Below are 24,557 nucleotides of genomic sequence, written 5' to 3' on the forward strand. Positions count from 1 at the left end.
TGTGTCTCTGTGTGACTCTGTGTGACTCTGTGTGACTCTGTGTGACTCTGTGTGACTCTGTGTGTCTCTGTGTGACTCTGTGTGTCTCTGTGTGACTCTGTGTGACTCTGTGTGTCTCTGTGTGTCTCTGTGTGACTCTGTGTGTCTCTGTGTGACTCTGTGTGACTCTGTGTGACTCTGTGTGTCTCTGTGTGACTCTGTGTGTCTCTGTGTGACTCTGTGTGACTCTGTGTGTCTCTGTGTGACTCTGTGTGTCTCTGTGTGTCTCTGTGTGACTCTGTGTGTCTCTGTGTGACTCTGTGTGTCTCTGTGTGACTCTGTGTGACTCTGTGTGTCTCTGTGTGTCTCTGTGTGACTCTGTGTGTCTCTGTGTGACTCTGTGTGTCTCTGTGTGTCTCTGTGTGACTCTGTGTGTCTCTGTGTGACTCTGTGTGTCTCTGTGTGACTCTGTGTGTCTCTGTGTGTCTCTGTGTGTCTCTGTGTGACTCTGTGTGACTCTGTGTGTCTCTGTGTGACTCTGTGTGACTCTGTGTGACTCTGTGTGTCTCTGTGTGACTCTGTGTGACTCTGTGTGACTCTGTGTGTCTCTGTGTGTCTCTGTGTGACTCTGTGTGTCTCTGTGTGACTCTGTGTGACTCTGTGTGACTCTGTGTGACTCTGTGTGTCTCTGTGTGTCTCTGTGTGTCTCTGTGTGTCTCTGTGTGACTCTGTGTGTCTCTGTGTGACTCTGTGTGTCTCTGTGTGACTCTGTGTGTCTCTGTGTGACTCTGTGTGACTCTGTGTGTCTCTGTGTGTCTCTGTGTGACTCTGTGTGTCTCTGTGTGACTCTGTGTGTCTCTGTGTGACTCTGTGTGACTCTGTGTGACTCTGTGTGTCTCTGTGTGACTCTGTGTGACTCTGTGTGTCTCTGTGTGTCTCTGTGTGACTCTGTGTGACTCTGTGTGTCTCTGTGTGACTCTGTGTGTCTCTGTGTGTCTCTGTGTGACTCTGTGTGTCTCTGTGTGACTCTGTGTGTCTCTGTGCGACTCTGTGCGACTCTGTGCGTCTCTGTGCGTCTCTGTGCGACTCTGTGCGTCTCTGTGCGACTCTGTGCGACTCTGTGCGACTCTGTGTGTCTCTGTGTGACTCTGTGTGACTCTGTGTGACTCTGTGTGTCTCTGTGTGTCTCTGTGTGACTCTGTGTGACTCTGTGTGACTCTGTGTGTCTCTGTGTGTCTCTGTGTGACTCTGTGTGACTCTGTGTGACTCTGTGTGTCTCTGTGTGTCTCTGTGTGTCTCTGTGTGTCTCTGTGTGACTCTGTGTGTCTCTGTGTGACTCTGTGTGACTCTGTGTGACTCTGTGTGACTCTGTGTGTCTCTGTGTGACTCTGTGTGACTCTGTGTGTCTCTGTGTGTCTCTGTGTGACTCTGTGTGTCTCTGTGTGACTCTGTGTGTCTCTGTGTGACTCTGTGTGACTCTGTGTGACTCTGTGTGTCTCTGTGTGACTCTGTGTGACTCTGTGTGTCTCTGTGTGACTCTGTGTGACTCTGTGTGTCTCTGTGTGACTCTGTGTGTCTCTGTGTGTCTCTGTGTGACTCTGTGTGTCTCTGTGTGACTCTGTGCGTCTCTGTGCGACTCTGTGCGACTCTGTGCGTCTCTGTGCGTCTCTGTGCGACTCTGTGTGTCTCTGTGTGACTCTGTGTGTCTCTGTGTGTCTCTGTGTGACTCTGTGTGTCTCTGTGTGACTCTGTGTGTCTCTGTGTGACTCTGTGTGTCTCTGTGTGTCTCTGTGTGTCTCTGTGTGACTCTGTGTGACTCTGTGTGACTCTGTGTGACTCTGTGTGTCTCTGTGTGACTCTGTGTGACTCTGTGTGACTCTGTGTGTCTCTGTGTGACTCTGTGTGTCTCTGTGTGACTCTGTGTGACTCTGTGTGTCTCTGTGTGTCTCTGTGTGTCTCTGTGTGACTCTGTGTGTCTCTGTGTGACTCTGTGTGACTCTGTGTGTCTCTGTGTGACTCTGTGTGACTCTGTGTGACTCTGTGTGTCTCTGTGTGACTCTGTGTGTCTCTGTGTGTCTCTGTGTGTCTCTGTGTGACTCTGTGTGACTCTGTGTGTCTCTGTGTCTCTGTGTGACTCTGTGTGTCTCTGTGTGTCTCTGTGTGTCTCTGTGTGTCTCTGTGTGACTCTGTGTGACTCTGTGTCTGTGTGACTCTGTGTGTCTCTGTGTGACTCTGTGTGACTCTGTGTGTCTCTGTGTGTCTCTGTGTGACTCTGTGTGTCTCTGTGTGTCTCTGTGTGTCTCTGTGTGACTGTGTGTCTCTGTGTGTCTCTGTGTGTCTCTGTGTGACTCTGTGTGTCTCTGTGTGACTCTGTGTGACTCTGTGTGACTCTGTGTGTCTCTGTGTGACTCTGTGTGACTCTGTGTGTCTCTGTGTGTCTCTGTGTGACTCTGTGTGTCTCTGTGTGTCTCTGTGTGCTCTGTGACTCTGTGTGTCTCTGTGTGACTCTGTGTGTCTCTGTGTGTCTCTGTGTGACTCTGTGTGTCTCTGTGTGACTCTGTGTGACTCTGTGTGTCTCTGTGTGTCTCTGTGTGACTCTGTGTGTCTCTGTGTGACTCTGTGTGTCTCTGTGTGACTCTGTGTGTCTCTGTGTGTCTCTGTGTGACTCTGTGTGTCTCTGTGTGTCTCTGTGTGACTCTGTGTGTCTCTGTGTGTCTCTGTGTGACTCTGTGTGTCTCTGTGTGACTCTGTGTGACTCTGTGTGTCTCTGTGTGACTCTGTGTGACTCTGTGTGTCTCTGTGTGACTCTGTGTGACTCTGTGTGTCTCTGTGTGACTCTGTGTGTGTCTGTGTGACTCTGTGTGTCTCTGTGTGACTCTGTGTGTCTCTGTGTGACTCTGTGTGTCTCTGTGTGTCTCTGTGTGACTCTGTGTGTCTCTGTGTGACTCTGTGTGTCTCTGTGTGACTCTGTGTGTCTCTGTGTGACTCTGTGTGTCTCTGTGTGACTCTGTGTGACTCTGTGTGTCTCTGTGTGTCTCTGTGTGACTCTGTGTGTCTCTGTGTGACTCTGTGTGTCTCTGTGTGACTCTGTGTGTCTCTGTGTGACTCTGTGTGACTCTGTGTGTCTCTGTGTGACTCTGTGTGTCTCTGTGTGACTCTGTGTGACTCTGTGTGTCTCTGTGTGACTCTGTGTGTCTCTGTGTGACTCTGTGTGACTCTGTGTGTCTCTGTGTGTCTCTGTGTGACTCTGTGTGTCTCTGTGTGACTCTGTGTGTCTCTGTGTGTCTCTGTGTGACTCTGTGTGTCTCTGTGTGACTCTGTGTGTCTCTGTGTGACTCTGTGTGTCTCTGTGTGTCTCTGTGTGTCTCTGTGTGACTCTGTGTGACTCTGTGTGTCTCTGTGTGACTCTGTGTGACTCTGTGTGACTCTGTGTGACTCTGTGTGTCTCTGTGTGACTCTGTGTGACTCTGTGTGACTCTGTGTGTCTCTGTGTGACTCTGTGTGACTCTGTGTGACTCTGTGTGTCTCTGTGTGTCTCTGTGTGACTCTGTGTGACTCTGTGTGACTCTGTGTGACTCTGTGTGTCTCTGTGTGTCTCTGTGTGTCTCTGTGTGACTCTGTGTGTCTCTGTGTGACTCTGTGTGACTCTGTGTGACTCTGTGTGTCTCTGTGTGACTCTGTGTGACTCTGTGTGTCTCTGTGTGTCTCTGTGTGACTCTGTGTGTCTCTGTGTGACTCTGTGTGTCTCTGTGTGACTCTGTGTGACTCTGTGTGACTCTGTGTGTCTCTGTGTGACTCTGTGTGACTCTGTGTGTCTCTGTGTGTCTCTGTGTGACTCTGTGTGTCTCTGTGTGACTCTGTGTGTCTCTGTGTGTCTCTGTGTGTCTCTGTGTGACTCTGTGTGACTCTGTGTGTCTCTGTGTGTCTCTGTGTGACTCTGTGTGTCTCTGTGTGACTCTGTGTGTCTCTGTGTGACTCTGTGTGACTCTGTGTGACTCTGTGTGTCTCTGTGTGACTCTGTGTGACTCTGTGTGTCTCTGTGTGACTCTGTGTGACTCTGTGTGTCTCTGTGTGACTCTGTGTGTCTCTGTGTGTCTCTGTGTGACTCTGTGTGTCTCTGTGTGACTCTGTGTGTCTCTGTGCGACTCTGTGCGACTCTGTGCGTCTCTGTGCGTCTCTGTGTGACTCTGTGTGTCTCCTGTGTGACTCTGTGTGTCTCTGTGTGTCTCTGTGTGACTCTGTGTGTCTCTGTGTGACTCTGTGTGTCTCTGTGTGACTCTGTGTGTCTCTGTGTGTCTCTGTGTGTCTCTGTGTGACTCTGTGTGACTCTGTGTGACTCTGTGTGACTCTGTGTGACTCTGTGTGTCTCTGTGTGACTCTGTGTGACTCTGTGTGTCTCTGTGTGACTCTGTGTGTCTCTGTGTGACTCTGTGTGACTCTGTGTGTCTCTGTGTGTCTCTGTGTGTCTCTGTGTGACTCTGTGTGTCTCTGTGTGACTCTGTGTGACTCTGTGTGTCTCTGTGTGACTCTGTGTGACTCTGTGTGACTCTGTGTGTCTCTGTGTGACTCTGTGTGTCTCTGTGTGACTCTGTGTGTCTCTGTGTGACTCTGTGTGACTCTGTGTGACTCTGTGTGTCTCTGTGACTCTGTGTGTCTCTGTGTGTCTCTGTGTGTCTCTGTGTGTCTCTGTGTGTCTCTGTGTGACTCTGTGTGACTCTGTGTGACTCTGTGTGTCTCTGTGTGACTCTGTGTGACTCTGTGTGTCTCTGTGTGACTCTGTGTGTCTCTGTGTGTCTCTGTGTGTCTCTGTGTGACTGTGTGTCTCTGTGTGTCTCTGTGTGTCTCTGTGTGACTCTGTGTGTCTCTGTGTGACTCTGTGTGACTCTGTGTGTCTCTGTGTGACTCTGTGTGACTCTGTGTGTCTCTGTGTGTCTCTGTGTGACTCTGTGTGTCTCTGTGTGTCTCTGTGTGTCTCTGTGTGACTCTGTGTGTCTCTGTGTGACTCTGTGTGTCTCTGTGTGTCTCTGTGTGACTCTGTGTGTCTCTGTGTGTCTCTGTGTGTCTCTGTGTGACTCTGTGTGACTCTGTGTGTCTCTGTGTGTCTCTGTGTGACTCTGTGTGTCTCTGTGTGACTCTGTGTGTCTCTGTGTGACTCTGTGTGTCTCTGTGTGTCTCTGTGTGACTCTGTGTGTCTCTGTGTGTCTCTGTGTGACTCTGTGTGTCTCTGTGTGTCTCTGTGTGACTCTGTGTGTCTCTGTGTGACTCTGTGTGACTCTGTGTGTCTCTGTGTGACTCTGTGTGACTCTGTGTGTCTCTGTGTGACTCTGTGTGACTCTGTGTGTCTCTGTGTGACTCTGTGTGTGTCTGTGTGACTCTGTGTGTCTCTGTGTGACTCTGTGTGTCTCTGTGTGACTCTGTGTGTCTCTGTGTGTCTCTGTGTGACTCTGTGTGTCTCTGTGTGACTCTGTGTGTCTCTGTGTGACTCTGTGTGTCTCTGTGTGACTCTGTGTGTCTCTGTGTGACTCTGTGTGACTCTGTGTGTCTCTGTGTGTCTCTGTGTGACTCTGTGTGTCTCTGTGTGACTCTGTGTGTCTCTGTGTGACTCTGTGTGTCTCTGTGTGACTCTGTGTGACTCTGTGTGTCTCTGTGTGACTCTGTGTGTCTCTGTGTGACTCTGTGTGACTCTGTGTGTCTCTGTGTGACTCTGTGTGTCTCTGTGTGACTCTGTGTGACTCTGTGTGTCTCTGTGTGTCTCTGTGTGACTCTGTGTGTCTCTGTGTGACTCTGTGTGTCTCTGTGTGACTCTGTGTGACTCTGTGTGACTCTGTGTGTCTCTGTGTGTCTCTGTGTGACTCTGTGTGTCTCTGTGTGACTCTGTGTGTCTCTGTGTGACTCTGTGTGTCTCTGTGTGTCTCTGTGTGACTCTGTGTGTCTCTGTGTGTCTCTGTGTGTCTCTGTGTGACTCTGTGTGTCTCTGTGTGACTCTGTGTGTCTCTGTGGGTCTCTGTGTGACTCTGTGGGACTCTGTGTGACTCTGTGTGACTCTGTGTGACTCTGTGGGTCTCTGTGTGACTCTGTGTGACTCTGTGTGTCCCCACAGAGCCAGCATGTAGCGCCTTCTGTCCCGGCGATGGCGCCACCGTCTTCGCGCCCTTCGACCCGCCGGCGCCGGCAGTGCCGACGGCGCTGGCGGCAGCTGCTTCCGTACAGCAGCAGCGGCACCAGCAGCAGCTGCAGCAGTGGCAGCAGCAGCAGCAGCAGTGGCAGCAGCAGCAGCGTGGTTATGGCACCACGTATGGGCTGCTGGCTCCTGCTGATGGACACCACTTGAGGTGAGGGGGGGTCAGGCCTGGGTGGTGGCGGTGGTGGCGGTGGTGGTGATGGTGGCGGCGGTGGTGGTGGTGGTGGTGGCAGTGGCGGTGGTGATGGTGGTGGCGGTGGTGATTGTGGTGGTGGCGGCGGCGGTGATGGTGGTGGTGGTGATGGTGGAGGTGGTGGTGGTGGTGATTGTGGTGGTGGTGATGGCGGTGATTGTGGTGGCAGTGGTGGCGATGGCGGTGGTGGCGGTGGTGGCGGTGGTGGTGGTGGTGGTGGCGGTAGTGGTGGTGGCGATGGTAGTGGTGGTGGCGGTAGTAGTGGTGGCGGTGGTGGCGGTAGTGGCGGCGGTGGAGGTGGCGGCTGTGTTGGCGGTGGTGGTGGCGGTAGTGATGGCGGTGGTGGTGGTGATTTTGGTGCTGCTGCTGATAATGTTGCCGATACTCTCCGTCATTGTTGACGGTGCCGCTGCCGTCGTCGCCGCAGCCCCGGCAGCCCCGGCAGCGCCGCCGTGGCGCCACCGCTCTTCCGCCCCCTCGCCATGGAATGTCCCAGCATCGAGATCACCCCCGGCGAGCAGCACGGGGACTGCTGCTGCTGCTGCTGCTGCACCGCAGCCGGTGCCCGCCGCCGGCGCCGCCAACGGCCTGGCCGTGCCAACCCACCACCACCACCACGACCACCACCGCCAGCTGTACCACCACCACCACCAGCACCAACACCAGCAGCAGCAGCACCGGCGATCCGAGGGCGACCTCTTCTACCGCTATCGCGAGCCGCCCGCTGGCGCCGTGGGTACCGTCAGCCCGGCTCGCAGCGCCTCCCCCGCCAGCCCCAAGCCGGACGCGGCTCCCGACTCGGAGACGATCGGCGGCGCCAGCGGCTGCGCCGGCTGCACCGCCGGCGGAGCGCCGGACGACCCGGTGAGCCTCTTGTTCACCACCATCGACCTGGACTCGCGGTCGCCGCACGGATCGCCGATGCCGTCGCCGCCGTCGCAACGCCACCACCAGCAGCAGCAGCGCCATCGCCACCAGCAGCAGCAGCAGCAGCAGTTCTACGGCGCCGCCCTCGTCACCAACCTCACCACCGCCGCCGTACTGTGAGTGACTCTCTGGATGTTCCGGTCACATGTGAAGAGAAAATAAGACGCATTCCACAAGTAGTGACTAATCCCATATCTGCATTTCGCATAAATATGCAAAATTACTCTGTTGATATGCAAATTCCTTTGTCAAGGCGCTCTTCCCCCCTCTAACCCAGCTTAAATATACGCTGCCAAGCCTGGTGGTGCTCATTCAGACGCCGTCTTTCCGACAGACCTGTTCTTCGCCTGAGGACGGCTGCTTGCGTTGTGGCCGAAACGTCGTGAGAATTGTATCTTATGATGTTTTATTTTTATGATTTTATTATTTCCCTTCTACGCGATGACTTTACCGAAAGAACCAAGAAGTTTCTCGTCCTTCCCCTGCACCCCCGATTAACGCGGTCGGCTACGCACGGTCGTGCCGAAGAAACTCAACACGTATACAACATTCCACCCTTCTCCCCTCATCCCCGGCACCGCGCCAGGCCTGGGCCGCGTCTCTCCGCGTGCGGTGGGCGGCGGCGGCGTCCCCGCCGGCAACTCCACGCCGACGGACGAGCCGCACCTGCTGCACCCGGCGCGCTCCACCTCGCCGTACGGCGGCAAGCGTCGCCACTCGAGCGCCGATCTCCAGGCGGGGTCGTCGCCGGGAGGCGGCGGCTGCGGCTCCGCCTGCACCTCCCCCCACCTCTCCCCCACGCCGTCCCCCGCCACCTCGCGACGCTCCAGCATCAACGAGGGGGAGCAGCCGCCGCTGCTGCTGCTGCTCATGCCGCCGGGCGAGGTGGGACCACGGGGAGGCCCATGCGGGGAGCGGGGGGGGGGGGGTCTAGGCCTGTGGTCCAGGCACAGGCCCAGGGTCAAGGCCTGTGGTCCAGGCACAGGCCTACAAGACGAGACACAGGCCTGGAGTCTAGGCCTGTGGTCTAGGCCTGTGGTCCAGGCACAGGCCCATGAGACCAGACACAGGCCTGGAGTCTAGGCCTGTGGTCCAGGCACAGGCCTACAAGACCAGGCACAGGCCTGGAGTCTAGACCTGTTGTCTAGACACAGGCCCATGAGACCAGGCACAGGCCCTGGAGTCTAGGCCTGTGGTCCAGGCACAGGCCCGGAGTCCAGGCCCCGGGTCCACACTTGGGGTGTGCTGCTGCTGATGATGAAGATGGTGTATATTTTTATTATTTTATTATTCCCCTTCTACGCGACTTTACCGAAAGAACCAAGAATATGAATCCCTGCAGTCACGACGGTGATGCCGCTGCTGCTGCTGCTTCTTCTGCTGCTGCCTTCTGCTGCTTCTGCTGCTTCTGCTGCTTCTGCTGCTGCTGCTTCTGCTGCTTCTGCTGCTGCCGCTGCTTCTGCTGTTTCTTTTGCTGCTGCTGCTGCTTCTGCTGCTTCTTCTGCTGCTTCTTCTGCTGCTTCTGCTGCTGCTTCTGCTGCTGCTGCTTCTGCTTCTGCTGCTGCTGCTTCTTCTGCTGCTGCTGCTTCTTCTGCTGCTGCTGCTTCTGCTGCTTCTGCTGCTGCTGCCTTTGCTGCTTCTGCTGCTGCTGCTTCTGCTGCTTCTTCTGCTGCTTCTTCTGCTGCTTCTTCTGCTGCTTCTGCTGCTGCTGCTGCCTTTGCTGCTGCTGCTGCTGCTGCTGCTGCCTCTGCTGCTGCTGCTGCTGCTGCTGCTGCTGCTGCTTCTTCTGCTGCTGCTGCTTCTTCTGCTGCTGCTGCCTCTGCTGCTGCTGCTGCTGCTGCTGCTGCCTCTGCTGCTGCTGCTGCTGCTGCTGCTGCTGCTGCTTCTTCTGCTGCTGCTGCCTCTGCTGCTGCTGCTGCTGCTGCTGCTGCTTCTTCTGCTGCTGCTGCCTCTGCTGCTGCTGCTGCTGCTGCTGCTGCTACTGCCTCTGCTGCTTCTCCCGCTTCTGCCACTGCCGCCGTCAGGACGAGGACTCGCAGGAGAGCATCCCGTCCAAGTCTCGCCGCACCTCCCAGGACCACACGGCGCCCGGCTTCGAGGGTCAGCTGCTGCTGCAGCAACAACAGCAGCAGCAGCAGCAGCTGCAGCAGCAGCAGCTGCAGCAGCTGCTACTCCTCCAACAGCAGCAGCAGGTCGGGGCGTGGGACGACGTGGAGTGTGACGTCAGCACCTTCCTGAAGGCCGAGGTGGTGGAGCTGACGTCACCGTCGTCGGCGTCGCCGGGGGCGTTGCCGGGGGCAACGTCGGCGCCATTCCTGGCGGTGCCGCCGGCCTGCCCCTGGGCGCTGCCCAAGCAGCCGGCGCCGTGCGGGTGGGTGGCGGGAAGCGCGGGGGGTCGCGGGGGTCGCGTGGAGGGGTCGGAGGGGTCAGGGGGTTCGTGGGGGTTGCGTTGAGGGTGACCCCCCCCCCACTGTGACCTCCCTCACTGTGACCCCCCCCCCCCCCCACTGTGACCCCCCCACTGTGACCCCACTGTGACCCCTCACCAGGTTGGAGGGGCTCCCCAGCCTGTCCCAGTGGCTCCCGCCGCGAGCGGGTCCCTGCGAGCTGCGTGTGGAGGTGGAGCCGCGTGGCCACCACCGCGCTCTCACTACGAGACGGAGGGCAGTCGCGGCGCCGTCAAGGCCGCCACGGGGAGCGGGCACCCCGTCGTCACGGTAACCGCAGTCACGGCAACCGCGGTCACGGTAACCGCGGTCACGGTAACCGCCGCCGCACCCCCTCCGCTAAAATGTGTCCGTGTGTGTGTGTGTGTACGCGTGTGTGTGTGTCCATGTGTGTGTGTGTGTACGCGTGTGTGTGTGTGTACGCGTGTGTGTGTGCGTGTATATCTGTGTGTCTGTACGTGTGTCTGTGTGCGTGTGTGTGTATATATCTGTGTGTGTCTGTGCGTGTGTCTGTGCATGTCTGTGTGCGTGTGTGTCTGTGTGTCTGTACGTGTGTCTGTGCGTGTCTGTGTGCGTGTGTGTCTGTGTGCGTGTGTGTCTGTGTGTCTGTGTGTCTGTGCGTGTGTATATATCTGTGTGTCTGTACGTGTGTCTGTGCATGTCTGTGTGCGTGTCTGTGCGTGTGTCTGTGCGTGTGTCTGTACGTGTGTCTGTACGTGTGTCTGTGTGCGTGTCTGTGCGTGTGTCTGTGCGTGTGTCTGTACGTGTGTCTGTACGTGTGTCTGTGCGTGTCTGTGTGCGTGTCTGTGCGCGTGTCTGTGCGTGTGTCTGTGCGTGTGTCTGTACGTGTGTCTGTGCGTGTGTCTGTGCGTGTCTGTGTGCGTGTCTGTGCGCGTGTCTGTGCGTGTGTCTGTACGTGTGTCTGTGTGTGTCTGTGCGTGTCTGTGTGCGTGTCTGTGCGTGTGTCTGTGCGTGTGTCTGTACGTGTGTCTGTGCGTGTGTCTGTGCGTGTCTGTGTGCGTGTCTGTACGTGTGTCTGTGCGTGTCTGTGTGCGTGTCTGTGCGTGTGTATATATCTGTCTGTACGTGTGTGTCTGTGTGTGTGTGCGTGTGTATATATCTGCGTGTGCGTGTGTCTGTACGTGTGTGCGTGTGTGTACGTGTGTGTCTGTGCGTGTGTATATATCTGCGTGTGCGTGTGTCTGTACGTGTGTGCGTGTGTGTACGTGTGTGTCTGTGCGTGTGTATATATCTGTCTGTACGTGTGTGTGTCTGTGCGTGTGTATATATCTGTCTGTACGTGTGTGTGTGTGTGTCTGTGCGTGTGTATATCTGTGTGTGTGTGTCTGTGCTCACAGCTGAGTGGCTACCGGGAGTCGCCGCTCACGCTGCAGATGTTCATCGGCACGTGTCTGTGCGTGTGTCTGTGCGTGTGTCTGTGCGTGTGTCTGTGCGTGTGTCTGTGCGTGTCTGTGTGCGTGTCTGTGCGCGTGTCTGTGCGCGTGTCTGTGCGTGTGTCTGTGCGTGTGTCTGTGCGTGTGTCTGTGCGTGTGTCTGTGCGTGTCTGTGCGTGTGTCTGTGCGCGTGTGTACATGTGTGTGTGTGTCTGTGCGTGTGTCTGTGCGTGTGTCTGTGCGTGTCTGTACGTGTGTCTGTGTGTGTGCATGTGTACATGTGTGTACGTCTGTGCGTGTGTCTGTGCGTGTGTGTGTGTGCGCGCGCTCGCAGCTGAGTGGCTACCGGGAGTCTCCGCTCACGCTGCAGATGTTCATCGGCACTGCGGACGAGCGTCCGCTGCGGCCTCACCCCTTCTACCAGGTGCACCGCATCACCGGCAAGACGGTGGCCACGCAGAGCCGCGAGGCCGCCCTGGGCCCACACCGACTGCTGGAGATGGCGCTGCTGCCCGACCACGGCATGACGGCCCTGTACGCCGCTCACCGCCACGCTCACCGCCACGCTCACCGCGCTACTCACCACGCTCACCGACACGCTCACCGACACGCTCACCGCCACGCTCACCGCCACGCTCACCGCGCTACTCACCACGCTCACCGCCACGCTCACCGCGCTACTCACCACGCTCACCGCCACGCTCACCGCCACGCTAACCAGCTCGCTCACCACGCTACTCACCACGCTCACCAGCTCGCTTACCGCCACGCTACTCGCCACCACGCTCACCGCCACGCTCACCGCCACGCTACTCACCACCACGCTCACCACCACGCTCACCGCCATGCTCACCGCCACGCTCACCGCGCTACTCACCACGCTCACCGACACGCTCACCACGCTACTCACCACACCGACTGCTGGAGATGGCACTGCTGCCCGACCACGGCATGACGGCCCTGTACATTGCTCACCGCCACGCTCACCACGCTCACCACGCTCACCACGCTCACCAACTCGCTCACCACGCTCACCGCCACGCTCACCAGCTCGCTCACCGCCACGCTCACCGCCACGCTCACCGCCACGCTCACCAGCTCGCTCACCACAACGCTCACCGCCACGCTCACCGCACTCACCACCACGCTCACCACCACGCTCAGCACGCTACTCACCACACCACTCACCACGCTACTCACCACACAGCCTGCTGGAGCTTGCCCTGCTGTGTGTCTGCGTGTATGCCTGCGCGTGTGTGTGTCTGCGTGCGTCTGTGTGCGTGTGTGTGTGTGTGTGTGCGTGTGTGGGTGCGTGTGTGTACGTGTGTGTGCGTGCGTGTGTGTGTGCGTGCGTGCGTGTGTGTACGTGTGTGTGTGTACGTGTGTGTGTGTGTGTACGTGTGTGTGTGTACGTGTACGTGTGTGTGTACGTGTGTGTGTGTGTGTACGTGTGTGTCGCTCAGCATCGACTGCGCGGGGATCCAGAAGCTTCGCAACTCGGACATCGAGCTGCGTAAGGGCGAGACGGACATTGGGCGTAAGAACACGCGTGTGCGCCTCGTGTTCCGTGTGCACGTGCCCCAGCCCGGGGGGGGAGTGCTCTCTCTGCAAGCCGCCTCCATCTCCATCGAGTGCTGTGAGCCTCTCGTTCATTCACTCAACCATTCACTCACTCAGTCACTCATTCACTCACTCATTCACTCACGGACACGCTCACTCACCCACTCACTCATTCGCTCACTCACCCACTCACTCATTCACTCACCTAATCAGTCACTCATTCGCTCTCTCACTCGCTCTCTCACTCGCTCTCTCACTCGCTCTCTCACTCATTCATTCACACACTCATTCACTCAGCCAATCACTCCATCATTCACTCACCCAATCACTCACTCATTCACTCACAAGACCACTCACTCACCCACTCACTCACCCACTTACCCACTCACTCACCCACTTACCCACTCACCCACCCACTCATTCATTCACTCATTCGCTCACGGACACACTCGCTCGCTCAACCACCCACCTCATTCATTCACTCGCTCACCCACCCACTTATTCATTCACTCGCTTCCCACCCACTCATTCATTCACTCACTCGCTCACCCACCCACTCATTCATTCACCCGCTCACCCACCCACTCATTCACTCGCTCAAAGGCGGCACTTGCACACACACACAGCCACATACACAGGCACACACACACAGACAGACACACCCACACACACACCTACACACACACCTACACACACACCTACACACACACAGAGACACACAGGCAGACACACACACACACAGACACACACAGACAGGCAATTTGGAGTGATGCGTCGCTGGCTGCATCTCCATCACCATCCCCTCGTCTGTTCCACATTCCTAAGGACCACTGTCCATTACACACACACACACAGTGTGTACACACACACACACACAGTGTACACACACACACAGTGTGTACACACACACAGTGTACACACACACACACAGTGTACACACACTCACACAGTGTACACACACAGACAGTGTGTACACACACAGACAGTGTGTACACACACAGACAGTGTGTACACACACACACACACAGTGTACACACACACACAGTGTGCACACACACACACAGTGTGCACACACACACAGTGTACACACACACACAGTGTGCACACACACACAGTGTGCACACACACACAGTGTACACACACACACAGTGTGCACACACACACAGTGTACACACACACACAGTGTGTACACACACTCACACAGTGTACACACACACACCACACACAGTGTACACACACACACACACACATGTGTACACACTGTGTGTGTGTGTACACGTGTACACTGTGTGTGTGTATTGTTTATCATTGTTGTTGATCATTGCTGTTGTTTACCATCGTCATCGTCGTCGTTGTTGTTTACCGTTGTTGTTGTTGTTGTTTACCGTTGTTGTTGTTGTTTACCGTCATCGTCGTCATTGCTGTTGTTTACCATCGTCATCGTCGTCGTTGTTGTTTACCGTCGTTGTTGTTGTTGTTGTTGCCGCTGCAGCTCAGCGCTCGGCCCAGGAGCTGCCCGTGGTGGAGCGTCTGAGCGCCGCCTGCTGCTCCGTTGCCGGGGGCGACCTCCTCCATCTCCACGGCAACCACTTCAGCCCCGACGCCAGGGTCACCTTCACCCACAGGGGCGCAGGTGAGGGTTTGGGGGTCGGGGGTCGCGGCCCCGGGGGGTCACGCCGTGTCTCTCTATGTGTCTCTCTCTGCGTGTCTCTCTGTGTCTCACCGTGTCTCTCTCTGTGTCTCTCTCTGTGTCTCCGTGTGTCTCTCTCTCCGTGTCTCTCTCTCACTGTCTCTCTCACCGTGTCTCTCTGCGTGTCTCTCTGCGTGTCTCTCTCCGTGTCTCTCTGCGTGTCTCTCACCGTGTCTCTCTGCGTGTCTCTCTGCGTGTCTCTCTCCGTGTCTCTCTGCGTGTCTCTCTGCGTGTCTCTCTGCGTGTCTCTCTCTCCGTGTCTCCACGCTGCAGACGGCCGACCGCTCTGGGAGGCGGAGGGCCGCGTGGACAAAGAATCATTCTCGTCCGTAAGAGTCACAACACGGGGGAGGGGGTGGGGGGGGGAGTGGGCGTACCGGCGAGCGGGTGGGCGGTGAGCGGGATGGTGAGTGGGTGAGCGGGTGGGTGAGTGGGTGGGTGAGTGGGTGGGTGAGTGGGTGGGTGAGTGGGTGGGTGCGTGGATGAGTGGGTGAGTGGGTGGGTGAGTGGGTGGGTGAGTGGGTGGGTGAGTGGGTGGGGTGAGTGGGTGGGTGAGTGGGTGGGGTGAGTGGGTGGGTGCGTGGATGATTGGGTGAGTGGGTGGGTGAGTGGGCGGGTGAGCGGGATGGTGAGTGGGTGAGTGGGTGAGCGGGTGGGTGAGCGAGCGAGCGAGTGGGCGGGTAAGCGAGTGGGTGGGTGCGTGATGGGTGGGTGAGTGGGTGGGTGAGTGGGTGGGTGAGTGGTGGGTGAGTGGGTGGTTGGGTGAGTGGGTGGGTGAGTGGGTGGGTGGGTGAGTGGCTGAGTGAGTGGCTGAGTGGCTGAGTGGGTGAGTGGCTGGGTGGGTGAGTGTGAGTGAGTGAGTGGGTGAGTGAGTGGGTGAGTGAGTGTGTGAGTGAGTGGCTGAGTGGGTGAGTGGGTGGGTGGGTGAGTGGGTGGGTGGGTGGATGAGTGGGTGGGTGGGGGAGTGGGTGGTGGTGACGGTGGTGGTGTTAGAGACGGTGGTGGTGACGGTGACGGTAGTGGTGATGGTGGTGGTGATGGTGGTGACGGTGGTGACGGTGGTGGTGACGGTGGTGACGGTCTTGCAGACTCATCTGGCGGTGGTTGTGCCGCCGTTCCACGACGCGGCGCTGGCGGCGCCGGTGCCCGTCCAGGTGACGGTGTCCAACGGCAAACAGAAACGCAGCCAGCAGCAGCACTACCTGCACTACCGTCCACACGGTAGTCCAGCGACCCAGCCAGCCAGTCAGCCACTCACCCAGCCACTCAGCCACTCACTCAGCCACTCACCCAGCCACTCACTCAACCACTCACCCAGCCACTCACCCACCCAGCCACTCACCCAGCCACCCACTCACCCACCCACCCACACCAGCACGTGCGCGAATGATCCCCCCCACCCTCCCCCCCTCCCCCCCCACCCCCCCCCCACCCCCCCCCCCACCCCCCCCCCACCGCCCAGGCTCCAGCATCCTCATCAAGCAGGAGCCGTTGTTCCCCGACCGCTCTCGGGACGACTACGCCGACGCCGGCTTGGGGGCGCCGGCGATGACGGCGGACGACGAGGTGGACGAGGTGGACGAGGTGGAGGTGGTGGACGAGGTGGACGAGGTGGAGGAGGCGATGGCGCTGGAAGCGCCGCGTCCATTCGGCCTCCTCCCCTGCAGCCCGACTAGTCCTGTCACCATCCCCACACCACGGCACAACCACCACCACCAAGACCACCACCACCACCAGGACCACCACCACCAGGACCACCACCACCACCACCAGCACCACCAGCAGCAGCAGCGCAGCCCGACCCTGCCGCTGCTGCTGGCGCCACCGTCCCTCAACGGAGCCGCGATGGCACCGGCTCTACACCACCAGCAGCAGCATCAGCAGCAGCAGCACCAGCAGCAGCAGCACCAGCAGCAGCAGCATCAGCAGCATCAGCAGCAGCAGCAGCTGCTTCTAATGCCCTATCCACAGCAGCAGCAGAGAATTGTAGCGGGAATGCTGCAGCAGCAGCCGCAGCAGAACGTGCTGCTGCTGCTCCCCGGCATGCCCCAGCCCGGCACCGGCTCCGGCTCCGGCAGGCGGCGTCCAAGTCCGACACGGCACGGCGGGATCAGCAACCTGCCCGGCGACATCCACGGCCAGCGCCGACAGCTCCAGCAGCAGCACCAGCAGCTGCACCAGCAGCAGCAGCTGCACCAGCAGCAGCAGCAGCTGCATGCGCTGACAGTGCCCGAGCCGCTCTGCCCGGCACGTCTCAGCCACTCAGCGCCGTGTCTCACCGCGTTCGGGGTGAGCCCGCCGGCGCCGGGGGTGGACGCGGCGCCAGTGGCGCCGGACGACGCCGTCGGGCGAGCGCGGAGGAGCCCCGCTGCTGCCGGCGCTCGGACGGAGGCTGGTGGTGCCGGCGGTGGCGGTGACGGTGACGGCGCCCGCCCCCAGGCGCCGGTCAAGGAGGAGTTCCCGCCGTACATCCTGGAGGACCGTACGTCACGGCCGCTGGCGCTGCTGCTGCTGATGTTGTTGTTGCTGCTGCTGCTGCTGCTGGCGCTGTTGCTAACGGAGTGAGAGAGTGGCGGAGTGGGTGGCTGAGTGGGTGGGTAAGTGGGTGGCTGAGTGGGTGGGTAAGTGGGTGGCTGAGTGGGTGAGTGAGTGGGTGGCTGAGTGGGTGGGTAAGTGGGTGGCTGAGTGGGTGGGTAAGTGGGTGGCTGAGTGGGTGAGTGAGTGGGTGGCTGAGTGGGTGAGTAAGTGGGTGGCTGAGTGGGTGAGTGGCTGAGTGAGTGGGTGGCTGAGTGGGTGGCTGAGTGGCTGAGTGGGTGAATGGCTGGGTGGGTGAGTGTGAGTGAGTGGGTGGGTGAGTGGGTGGCTGAGTGAGTAACTGAGTGGGTGACTGAGTGGGTGGCTGAGTGGGTGGCTGAGTGGGTGGCTGAGTGGGTGGCTGAGTGGGTGGCTGAGTGGGTGGCTGAGTGGGTGGCTGAGTGGGTGGCTGAGTGGGTGGCTGAGTGGGTGGCTGAGTGAGTGGAGGACCGTACGTCACGGCCGCTATTGCTGTTGATAACGGAGTGAGAGAGTGGCGGAGTGGGTGGCTGAGTGAGTGGATGAGTGAGTGGGTGAGTGGGTGAGTGGGTGGCTGAGTGGGTGGGTGAGTGAGTGGGTGGCTGGGTGTGTGGGTGATCGGGTGGGTGAGTGGGTGTGTGAGTGGGTGGGTGAGTGGGTGTGTGAGTGGGTGGGTGAGTGGGTGTGTGGGTGTGTGAGTGAGTGAATGGGTGAGTGGGTGAGTGGGTGTGTGTGAGTGGGTGTGTGAGTGAGTGGGTGTGTGAGTGGGTGAGTGGGTGGCTGAGTGAGTGGTTGAGTGAGTGGCTGAGTGAGTGGCTGAGTGAGTTGCTGAGTGGCTGAGTGAGTAGCTGAGTGGGTGGCTGAGTGAGTGGCTGAGTGAGTGAGTGGGTGGCTGAGTGGGTGGCTGAGTGGGTAGCTGAGTGAGTTGCTGAGTGAGTGGCTGAGTGTGTGAGTGACTGAGTGAGTGAGTAAGTGGCTGAGTGAGTAAGTGGGTGAGTGAGCGAGTGAGTGACTGAGTGAGTGAGTGGGTGAGTGAGTGGGTGAGTGAGTGACTGAGTGGCTGAGTGACTGAGTTCTGCTGCTTGCTGCTATGCCTCACCTCACTCGCTCTCTCCCCCCCCACACCTCCCCCCCACACCTCCCCCCCACACCGCCCCCCACCACCACCACCCCCACACCACCACCACCACCCCCCCACACCCCCCACCCCCCCACCACCCCCCACAGTGAATGAAATCATCTGGAGGGACATGTACGACCTCCCGGCAGGCGGCGCCTCCAGTTCCTCCCGCGCCGTTCCGTGACTCCTCCTCCCACCCGTCCACTCTCCTCCTTCACCGGCGCCGGCAAGAACCAAACTCGCGCAACCAGCGGCAAACCAAAGAGGCGTCCGGGGTGATCCACCCCCACCGCCACCCGCCCCGTGCCTTGATCCTTGCGCCCACTCCCACCCCGCCCCGCCCCGCCGAGCGAGCGAGCGAGAGAGAGAGAGAGAGAGCTTCTACGCCGTGACAAGACGCCTTCGATCCAGACGTCGCTGGTGCCCCCGTCGCCGGCGTCACCGTCGCTGGTGCCCTCGTCGCCGGCGTCACCGTCGCTGGCGTCACCGTCGCTGGCGTCACCGTCGCCGGCGTCACCGTCGCCGGCGTCACCGTCGCCGGCGTCACCGTCGCCGGCGTCACCGTCGCCGGCGTCACCGTCGCCGGCGTCACCGTCGCTGGTGCCCCCCGTCGCCGGCGTCACCGTCGCTGGCGTCACCGTCGCCGGCGTCACCGTCGCCGGCGTCACCGTCGCCGGCGTCACCGTCGCCGGCGTCACTGTCGCTGGCGCCCCCGTCGCTGGCGTCACCGTCGCCGGCGTCACCGTCGCCGGCGTCACCGTCGCTGGTGCCCCCGTCGCTGGCGTCACCGTCGCCGGCGTCACCGTCGCCGGCGTCACCGTCGCCGGCGTCACCGTCGCCGGCGTCACCGTCGCTGGTGCCCCCGTCGCTGGCGTCACCGTCGCCGGCGTCACCGTCGCCGGCGTCACCGTCGCCGGCGTCACCGTCGCCGGCGTCACCGTCGCCAGCGTCACTAGAGACGGTCCCACACGGCCACACCGCTCATCGCCCCCCCCACCTCTCCCCGTCCTCCCCGATAAGCGAAGCACAAAAACCACTTTGTCGATGCAAGCGCACGCCGCTGGTACCACCGCTGGTGCCGCTGTTACTGCTGGTTGTGCCGGTGGTGGTGGTGGTGCCGGTTGTGCCGGTGGTGGTGCCGGTGGTGGTGGTGCCGGCAAACTCCCAGGTGGGCTGGTGTAGCAGCGAGCGTCGTCTGAGCCCGTAGCCGAGACGCCTTGCGGACACGCTGCTGCTGCTGCTTTGCTTGGGATCGGATGAACGCGCACGCAAGCACACAAGCACACGCGTGTGTGTGTGTGTATGTACGTTAGGGTGTGTGTGTACGTTAGATGGTGTGTGTACGTTAGGGTGTGTGTGTGTGTCAGGGTGTGTGTGTACGTTAGATGGTGTGTGTGTGTCAGGGTGTGTGTGTACTTTATAGGGTTGGTGTGTGTGTATGTTAGGGGGTTGGAGTGTGTCAGGGTGTGTACGTTAGGGTGTTTGTGTGTGTGTGTGTACGTTAGAGCGTGTGTGTGTACGTTAGGGGGTTGGTGTGTGTGTCAGGGTATGTGTGTGTGTTAGGGGGTGTGTGTGTGTGGGCAGTTGGAGGCAGTCGCCCTCCAACAACAACGGAGGGCGGAGGAGCGACGCTCACAACAACGAGCGGAGCGCCGGGTGGCTAAAGCACAGCAAGTTGGCACAGTAGGGGGCACAGGTGGTGCATCAGCCAGTCATCTCGGTCATCTCGGTCAGTCGACCCGTGGCACCTGGGTTTGCCCCGTGACCTCCTGCCAGCGGGCGTTCGACACTTCACGTGGCCTCAGGGTGCACATGGCCTGGCACAAGCGTCGTGGTGACGTCACCGCCACTTAGTGGCGAATGGCGGTTGTTGTTGTTGTGTGTGTGTACGTTAGGGTGTGTGTGTGTCAGGGTGTGTGTGTACGTTAGATGGTGTGTGTCAGGGTGTGTGTGTGTCAGGGTGTGTGTACGTTAGGGTGTGTGTGTCAGGGTGTGTGTGTGTACGTCAGGTGGATACCGGTTGCGTTGGTTGCGCGTGCGACAACAGGTCGCAACGAGTGGCACGCAATCTCAACGCGATGGAGTCGCGTGCAACCGAATGCAACTGGCGTCACACGCAATCTTCACGCAATCTTCACGCAATCTTCATGCAATCTTCACGCAACCTTAACGCAATCGAGTCGCGCGCAACCGAACGCAACCTTGGCGCAATCGAGTCGCGCGCGCAACCGAATGTATCGAGCGTCGCACGCAATCTTACACGCAACCCGGTCGCTATGGGGGGGTGTGGACCCTTCTCGCCTTTACACACGCGTGGAACCACGCGTGTGTCTCCCTGTGTGTCTCCCTGTGTGTCTCCGTGTGTCTCTCCGTGTGTCTCTCCCCGTGTGTCTCTCTCCCCGTGTCTCTCCCCGTGTCTCTCCCCGTGTCTCTCCCCCTGTGTCTCTCCCCCTGTGTCTCTCCCCCTGTGTGTCTCCCCGTGTGTCTCTCCGTGTGTCTCTCCCCGTGTGTCTCTCTCCCCGTGTCTCCCCGTGTGTCTCCCCGTGTGTGTCTCCCCGTGTGTCTCTTCCTGTGTCTCTCCCTGTGTGTCTCCCCGTGTGTGTCTCTCCCGTGTCTCTCCCCCTGTGTGTCTCCCCGTGTCTCTCCCCGTGTGTCTCGCCCTTGTCTCCCCCTTGTCTCCCTGCGTCTCGCCCTTGTCTCCCCCTTGTCTCCCCCGCGTCTCCCCCGCGTCTCCCGTCTCTCCGTGTCTCCCCCCGTGTCTCAGTGTCTCCCCGCGTGTCTCTCCCCGTGTCTCTCCCCGCGTGTCTCCCCCGAATGTACAGCGCTTAACCAAGGGGTAAACCCCCAATTAGGGTGAGGGGTTCCCCTTTAGAGGGGGTAGCGTGGTGCCCCTATAGGGCTGAGGGGGTCCCCTATGGGGGTTTCTATAGGGTTTGAGGGTTGGCGGGGTCCCCTATAGGGCAGTGGTCTTCACTAATTGTACCGTGACAGGCAGAATGATGATATGGAGCGAGCCACTTTGAGTTGAGCCGTTTTCGATAGGTGTCTGTGGGTCTCTATCTCTGTGGGTCTCTGTGGGTGTCTGTATATCTCTGTGGGTCTCTGTGGGTCTCTGTGTGTCTGTATGAGTCTCTGTGGGTCTCTGTGTCTGTATGAGTCTCTGTGGGTCTCTATGTGTCTGAGTCTCTGTGGGTCTCTATGTGTCTGTATGAGTCTTTGTGGGGTCTCTATGTGTCTGTATGAGTCTCTGTGTGTCTCTCTATGGGTCTCTGTGTCTGTATGAGTCTCTGTGGGTCTCTGTGTCTGTATGAGTCTCTGTGGGTCTCTGTGTCTGAGTCTCTGTGGGTCTCTATGTGTCTGTATGAGTCTCTGTGGGTCTCTGTGTCTGAGTCTCTGTGGGTCTCTATGTGTCTGTATGAGTCTTTGTGGGTCTCTATGTGTCTGAGTCTCTGTGGGTCTCTATGTGTCTGAGTCTCTGTGGGTCTCTATGTGTCTGTATGAGTCTTTGTGGGTCTCTATGTGTCTGTATGAGTCTCTGTGTGTCTCTGTGTATCTCTATGGGTCTCTGTGTCTGTATGAGTCTCTGTGGGTCTCTATGTGGGTCTCTGTGGGTCTGTATGGGTCTGTATGGGTCTCTGTCTGTATGGGTCTCTGTCTGTATGGGTCTCTGTATGGGTCTCTGTGTATCTCTGGGTCTGTCTCTGTGGGTCTCTGTATGGGTCTCTGCCTGTGTGGGTCAATATGAGTCTGTATGGGTCTCTGTCTGTATGGGTCTCTGTATGGGTCTCTGTCTGTGTGGGTCTCTGTATGGGTCTCTGTCTGTGTGGGTCTCTGTCTGTGTGGGTCTCTGTCTGTGTGGGTCTCTGTATGGGTCTCTGTCTGTGTGGGTCTCTGTATGGGTCTCTGTCTGTGTGGGTCTCTGTCTGTGTGGGTCTCTGTCTGTGTGGGTCTCTGTATGGGTCTGTCTGTGTGGGTCTCTGTCTGTGTGGGTCTCTGTATGGGTCTCTGTCTGTGTGGGTCTCTGTATGGGTCTGTCTGTGTGGGTCTCTGTGTGGGTCTCTGTATGGGTCTGTCTGTGTGGGTCTCTGTCTGTGTGGGTCTCTGTCTGTGTGGGTCTCTGTCTGTGTGGGTCTCTGTATGGGTCTGTCTGTGTGGGTCTCTGTGTATACGTTAAGAGAGCATTAGGCTGCTGCTATCATTTTCCACACGGCGGCGGTGACGATAATGAGGGCGATAATGATGATGACGACGATGATGGCGATAATGATGATAATGATGACGATGAATGATGATGGCGATGATGACGATGATGATGGCGATGATGACGATGGTGACGGCGATGATGACGATGGTGATGGCGATGATGACGATGAGGGTATCGGCCACTCGGGGTTGACACGCTGTCCATGTGCGCCATGTCCCAGGCGACGCGTCTAGAACGGAGGCAAAGCTTCGCGAGCTCGGCCCGTCGTGCTTGCGACGTTTTAGTTCTAGATTTGAAGCTTTCGTGACTGCAAGGATTCATATTCTTAGGGTTTTTGGTAAAGTCACGTAGGTAGAAAATTTAAATTAATAAAAGTATAATATAAATAAAATAAAAATCACGACGTTTTAGAGGCAACACAAGCTTCCGTCTTTAAGTGGAACAGTCACAGCACGATAGCTGTATCAAGTAAAGAGATGTTTTATTTTATTATTATTTTACTTTTATTAATTAAAATTTGTATCTACGTGACTTTACCGAAAAACGCCTAAGAATGCAACGTTTTAGTTTGGCGACGATTTGCGGTGGCCAGCTTTTTTTGCGCCGATGAAGATCACTGGGTTATAGGGGGTCCCTTATAAGATTATTGGGGTTTGTTGGGTGCACAAGTGACAACTCCCTAATCAATGTCCCCTCCCCGTCAGCAAAATTCCTAGCAAATCCCACCTCATCTCAAGTTTGCAAATGTCTCTCGTTGTTTAAAAAATATATTTCTTAAAGTTTCCTCCTCATCATCATCATCACCATCACCACCATCATCATCTTTCTCTCTCTCTCGACGCAAGGAAGATTTACCGCTTGACCGTCTTTTGCTCGAAGGACCGAGAGGTGATACTCAAGGAGAGCTGAGTTTTTGAGTTAGTGTTGCAAAACAGAAAATGCTGTTTTATTTTTGTGTTGCTTTGGTGATGTTTTATTTTACTTTTTTTTTTTAAACGGCATAACGTAATTATTTCGCAGCGATAGTAGTCGTCGGCGATTGTTTTTTTTTGTTTGTTTTTGTTGTTGGGGGCGTTTGTTTGTAGAAGAAGAATTAGAAAAACGACAAGAAATAAAATGTGGGCAACATCACTAACCATGGTCGCATGTCCAAGATGCCCGGGGGCGAGGGACGGTGTTTGTCGTTTAAAAAGTTTTATTCGTAGATAGAGATGCTTTTGAGGGAAAAACAGACGTGTGAGGAGAAAACTATGTTTTTGAAGGGAAAAAAAACGGATGTTTGAGGGAAAACTGATGTTTTAAAGAATAAAAACAGATGTTTTTGAGGGAAAAACAATTGTTTTTGAAGGAAAACTGATGTTTTTGAGGGAAAAACATTTGTTGTTGAGGGAAAACTGATGTTTTTAAAGATAAAAACAGATGGTGTTTTTAAAGGAAAAACTATGTTTTTGAGGGAAAACTGATGTTTTTTAAGATAAAAAACATGTTTTCTTTTTGATAAAAACAAGTTTTTTAAGAGGGAAAAATATGATTGAGGGAAAATGTAAGTTAAGAAAAAAAAAACAGATGTTTGAGGGGGAAATACATTGCTTTTTTAAGGAAAATACATTTGTATTTTAGAAAAAAAAAACGTTTGTTTTTGAGAGAAAAACATGTTTTTGAGGTAAATACATTTCTGAGGAAAATACATTCGTATTTTAAGAAAAAAGTACATTTGTTTTTGAGAGAAAACACTTGTGTTTGAGCGGGAAAAATGACGTTTTTGAGGGGGTAACCGTTCTTGGTGACACGCAGAGGTTTTTTCCGACGGGCAGTTGACCGCACGGCAACGCTACAATTGGCCATTGATGTGAATTGTGGTTTGATGGGGGGGAAAGGGTGGTGAACTTAGCTTTTATGTTTGTTTTGGGCATTTTAACCATTTTAAAAGGGAAACAATGTGGGGTTAAAGCCGCCCACGTTTTAAGTCGCGCGCGTGTGTGCGTGTGTTCAATTTTTTTAAATTCTATATTTCTTTCCGTAATAAAGTACTTTGTTGCAAAATAAACGCCGTCTCTGGGTGCACGCCGGAGTCTGCTTGCCTGCCCATGGGCGGTCCCCGTGACCTCCTCCTCCTGCACCTAGCCTGGCACAGCAGTCAACCCACGGCACCTGCTGGGTCTGTCCCCGTGACCTCCTCCTCCTGCACCTAGCCTGGCACAGCAGTCAACCCATGGCACCTGCTGGGTGTGGTGTGTCTCTCTCCGTGCGTGTCTGTGTGAGAGTGTCTGTGTGTGTGCGTCTGTCTATGTGTGCGTCTGTCTATGTGC

General features: G+C 57.0%; 2 protein-coding genes across 2 annotated transcripts; both read left to right on the forward strand.

The window, feature by feature from the left end:
• The first annotated feature begins 6,889 nt into the window (after positions 1-6,889).
• On the forward strand, positions 6,890-18,317 carry LOC144740548 (uncharacterized). The gene is given in 12 exon segments (XM_078623386.1): positions 6,890-7,396; positions 7,867-8,165; positions 9,305-9,651; positions 9,830-9,926; positions 9,929-9,997; positions 11,456-11,655; positions 12,585-12,757; positions 14,174-14,314; positions 14,645-14,700; positions 15,460-15,592; positions 15,834-16,853; positions 18,152-18,317. Coding segments are annotated over 11 exon segments (2,328 nt in total). The 5' UTR covers positions 6,890-7,396; positions 7,867-8,150; the 3' UTR covers positions 18,229-18,317.
• A 42-nt stretch (positions 18,318-18,359) lies between these two features.
• LOC144740549 (uncharacterized) lies at positions 18,360-24,295 on the forward strand (the record flags this gene model as incomplete). Its single annotated transcript, XM_078623388.1, has 1 exon — positions 18,360-24,295. A coding segment is annotated over one exon (867 nt), but the record flags the coding sequence as incomplete, so codon positions are not given.
• Positions 24,296-24,557: the final 262 nt, after the last annotated feature.

This window comes from Lampetra planeri, unplaced genomic scaffold (genome assembly GCF_965212315.1).
Source record: "Lampetra planeri unplaced genomic scaffold, kcLamPlan1.2.h2 scaffold_229, whole genome shotgun sequence".
In the NCBI taxonomy this organism is placed as follows: domain Eukaryota; kingdom Metazoa; phylum Chordata; class Hyperoartia; order Petromyzontiformes; family Petromyzontidae; genus Lampetra; species Lampetra planeri.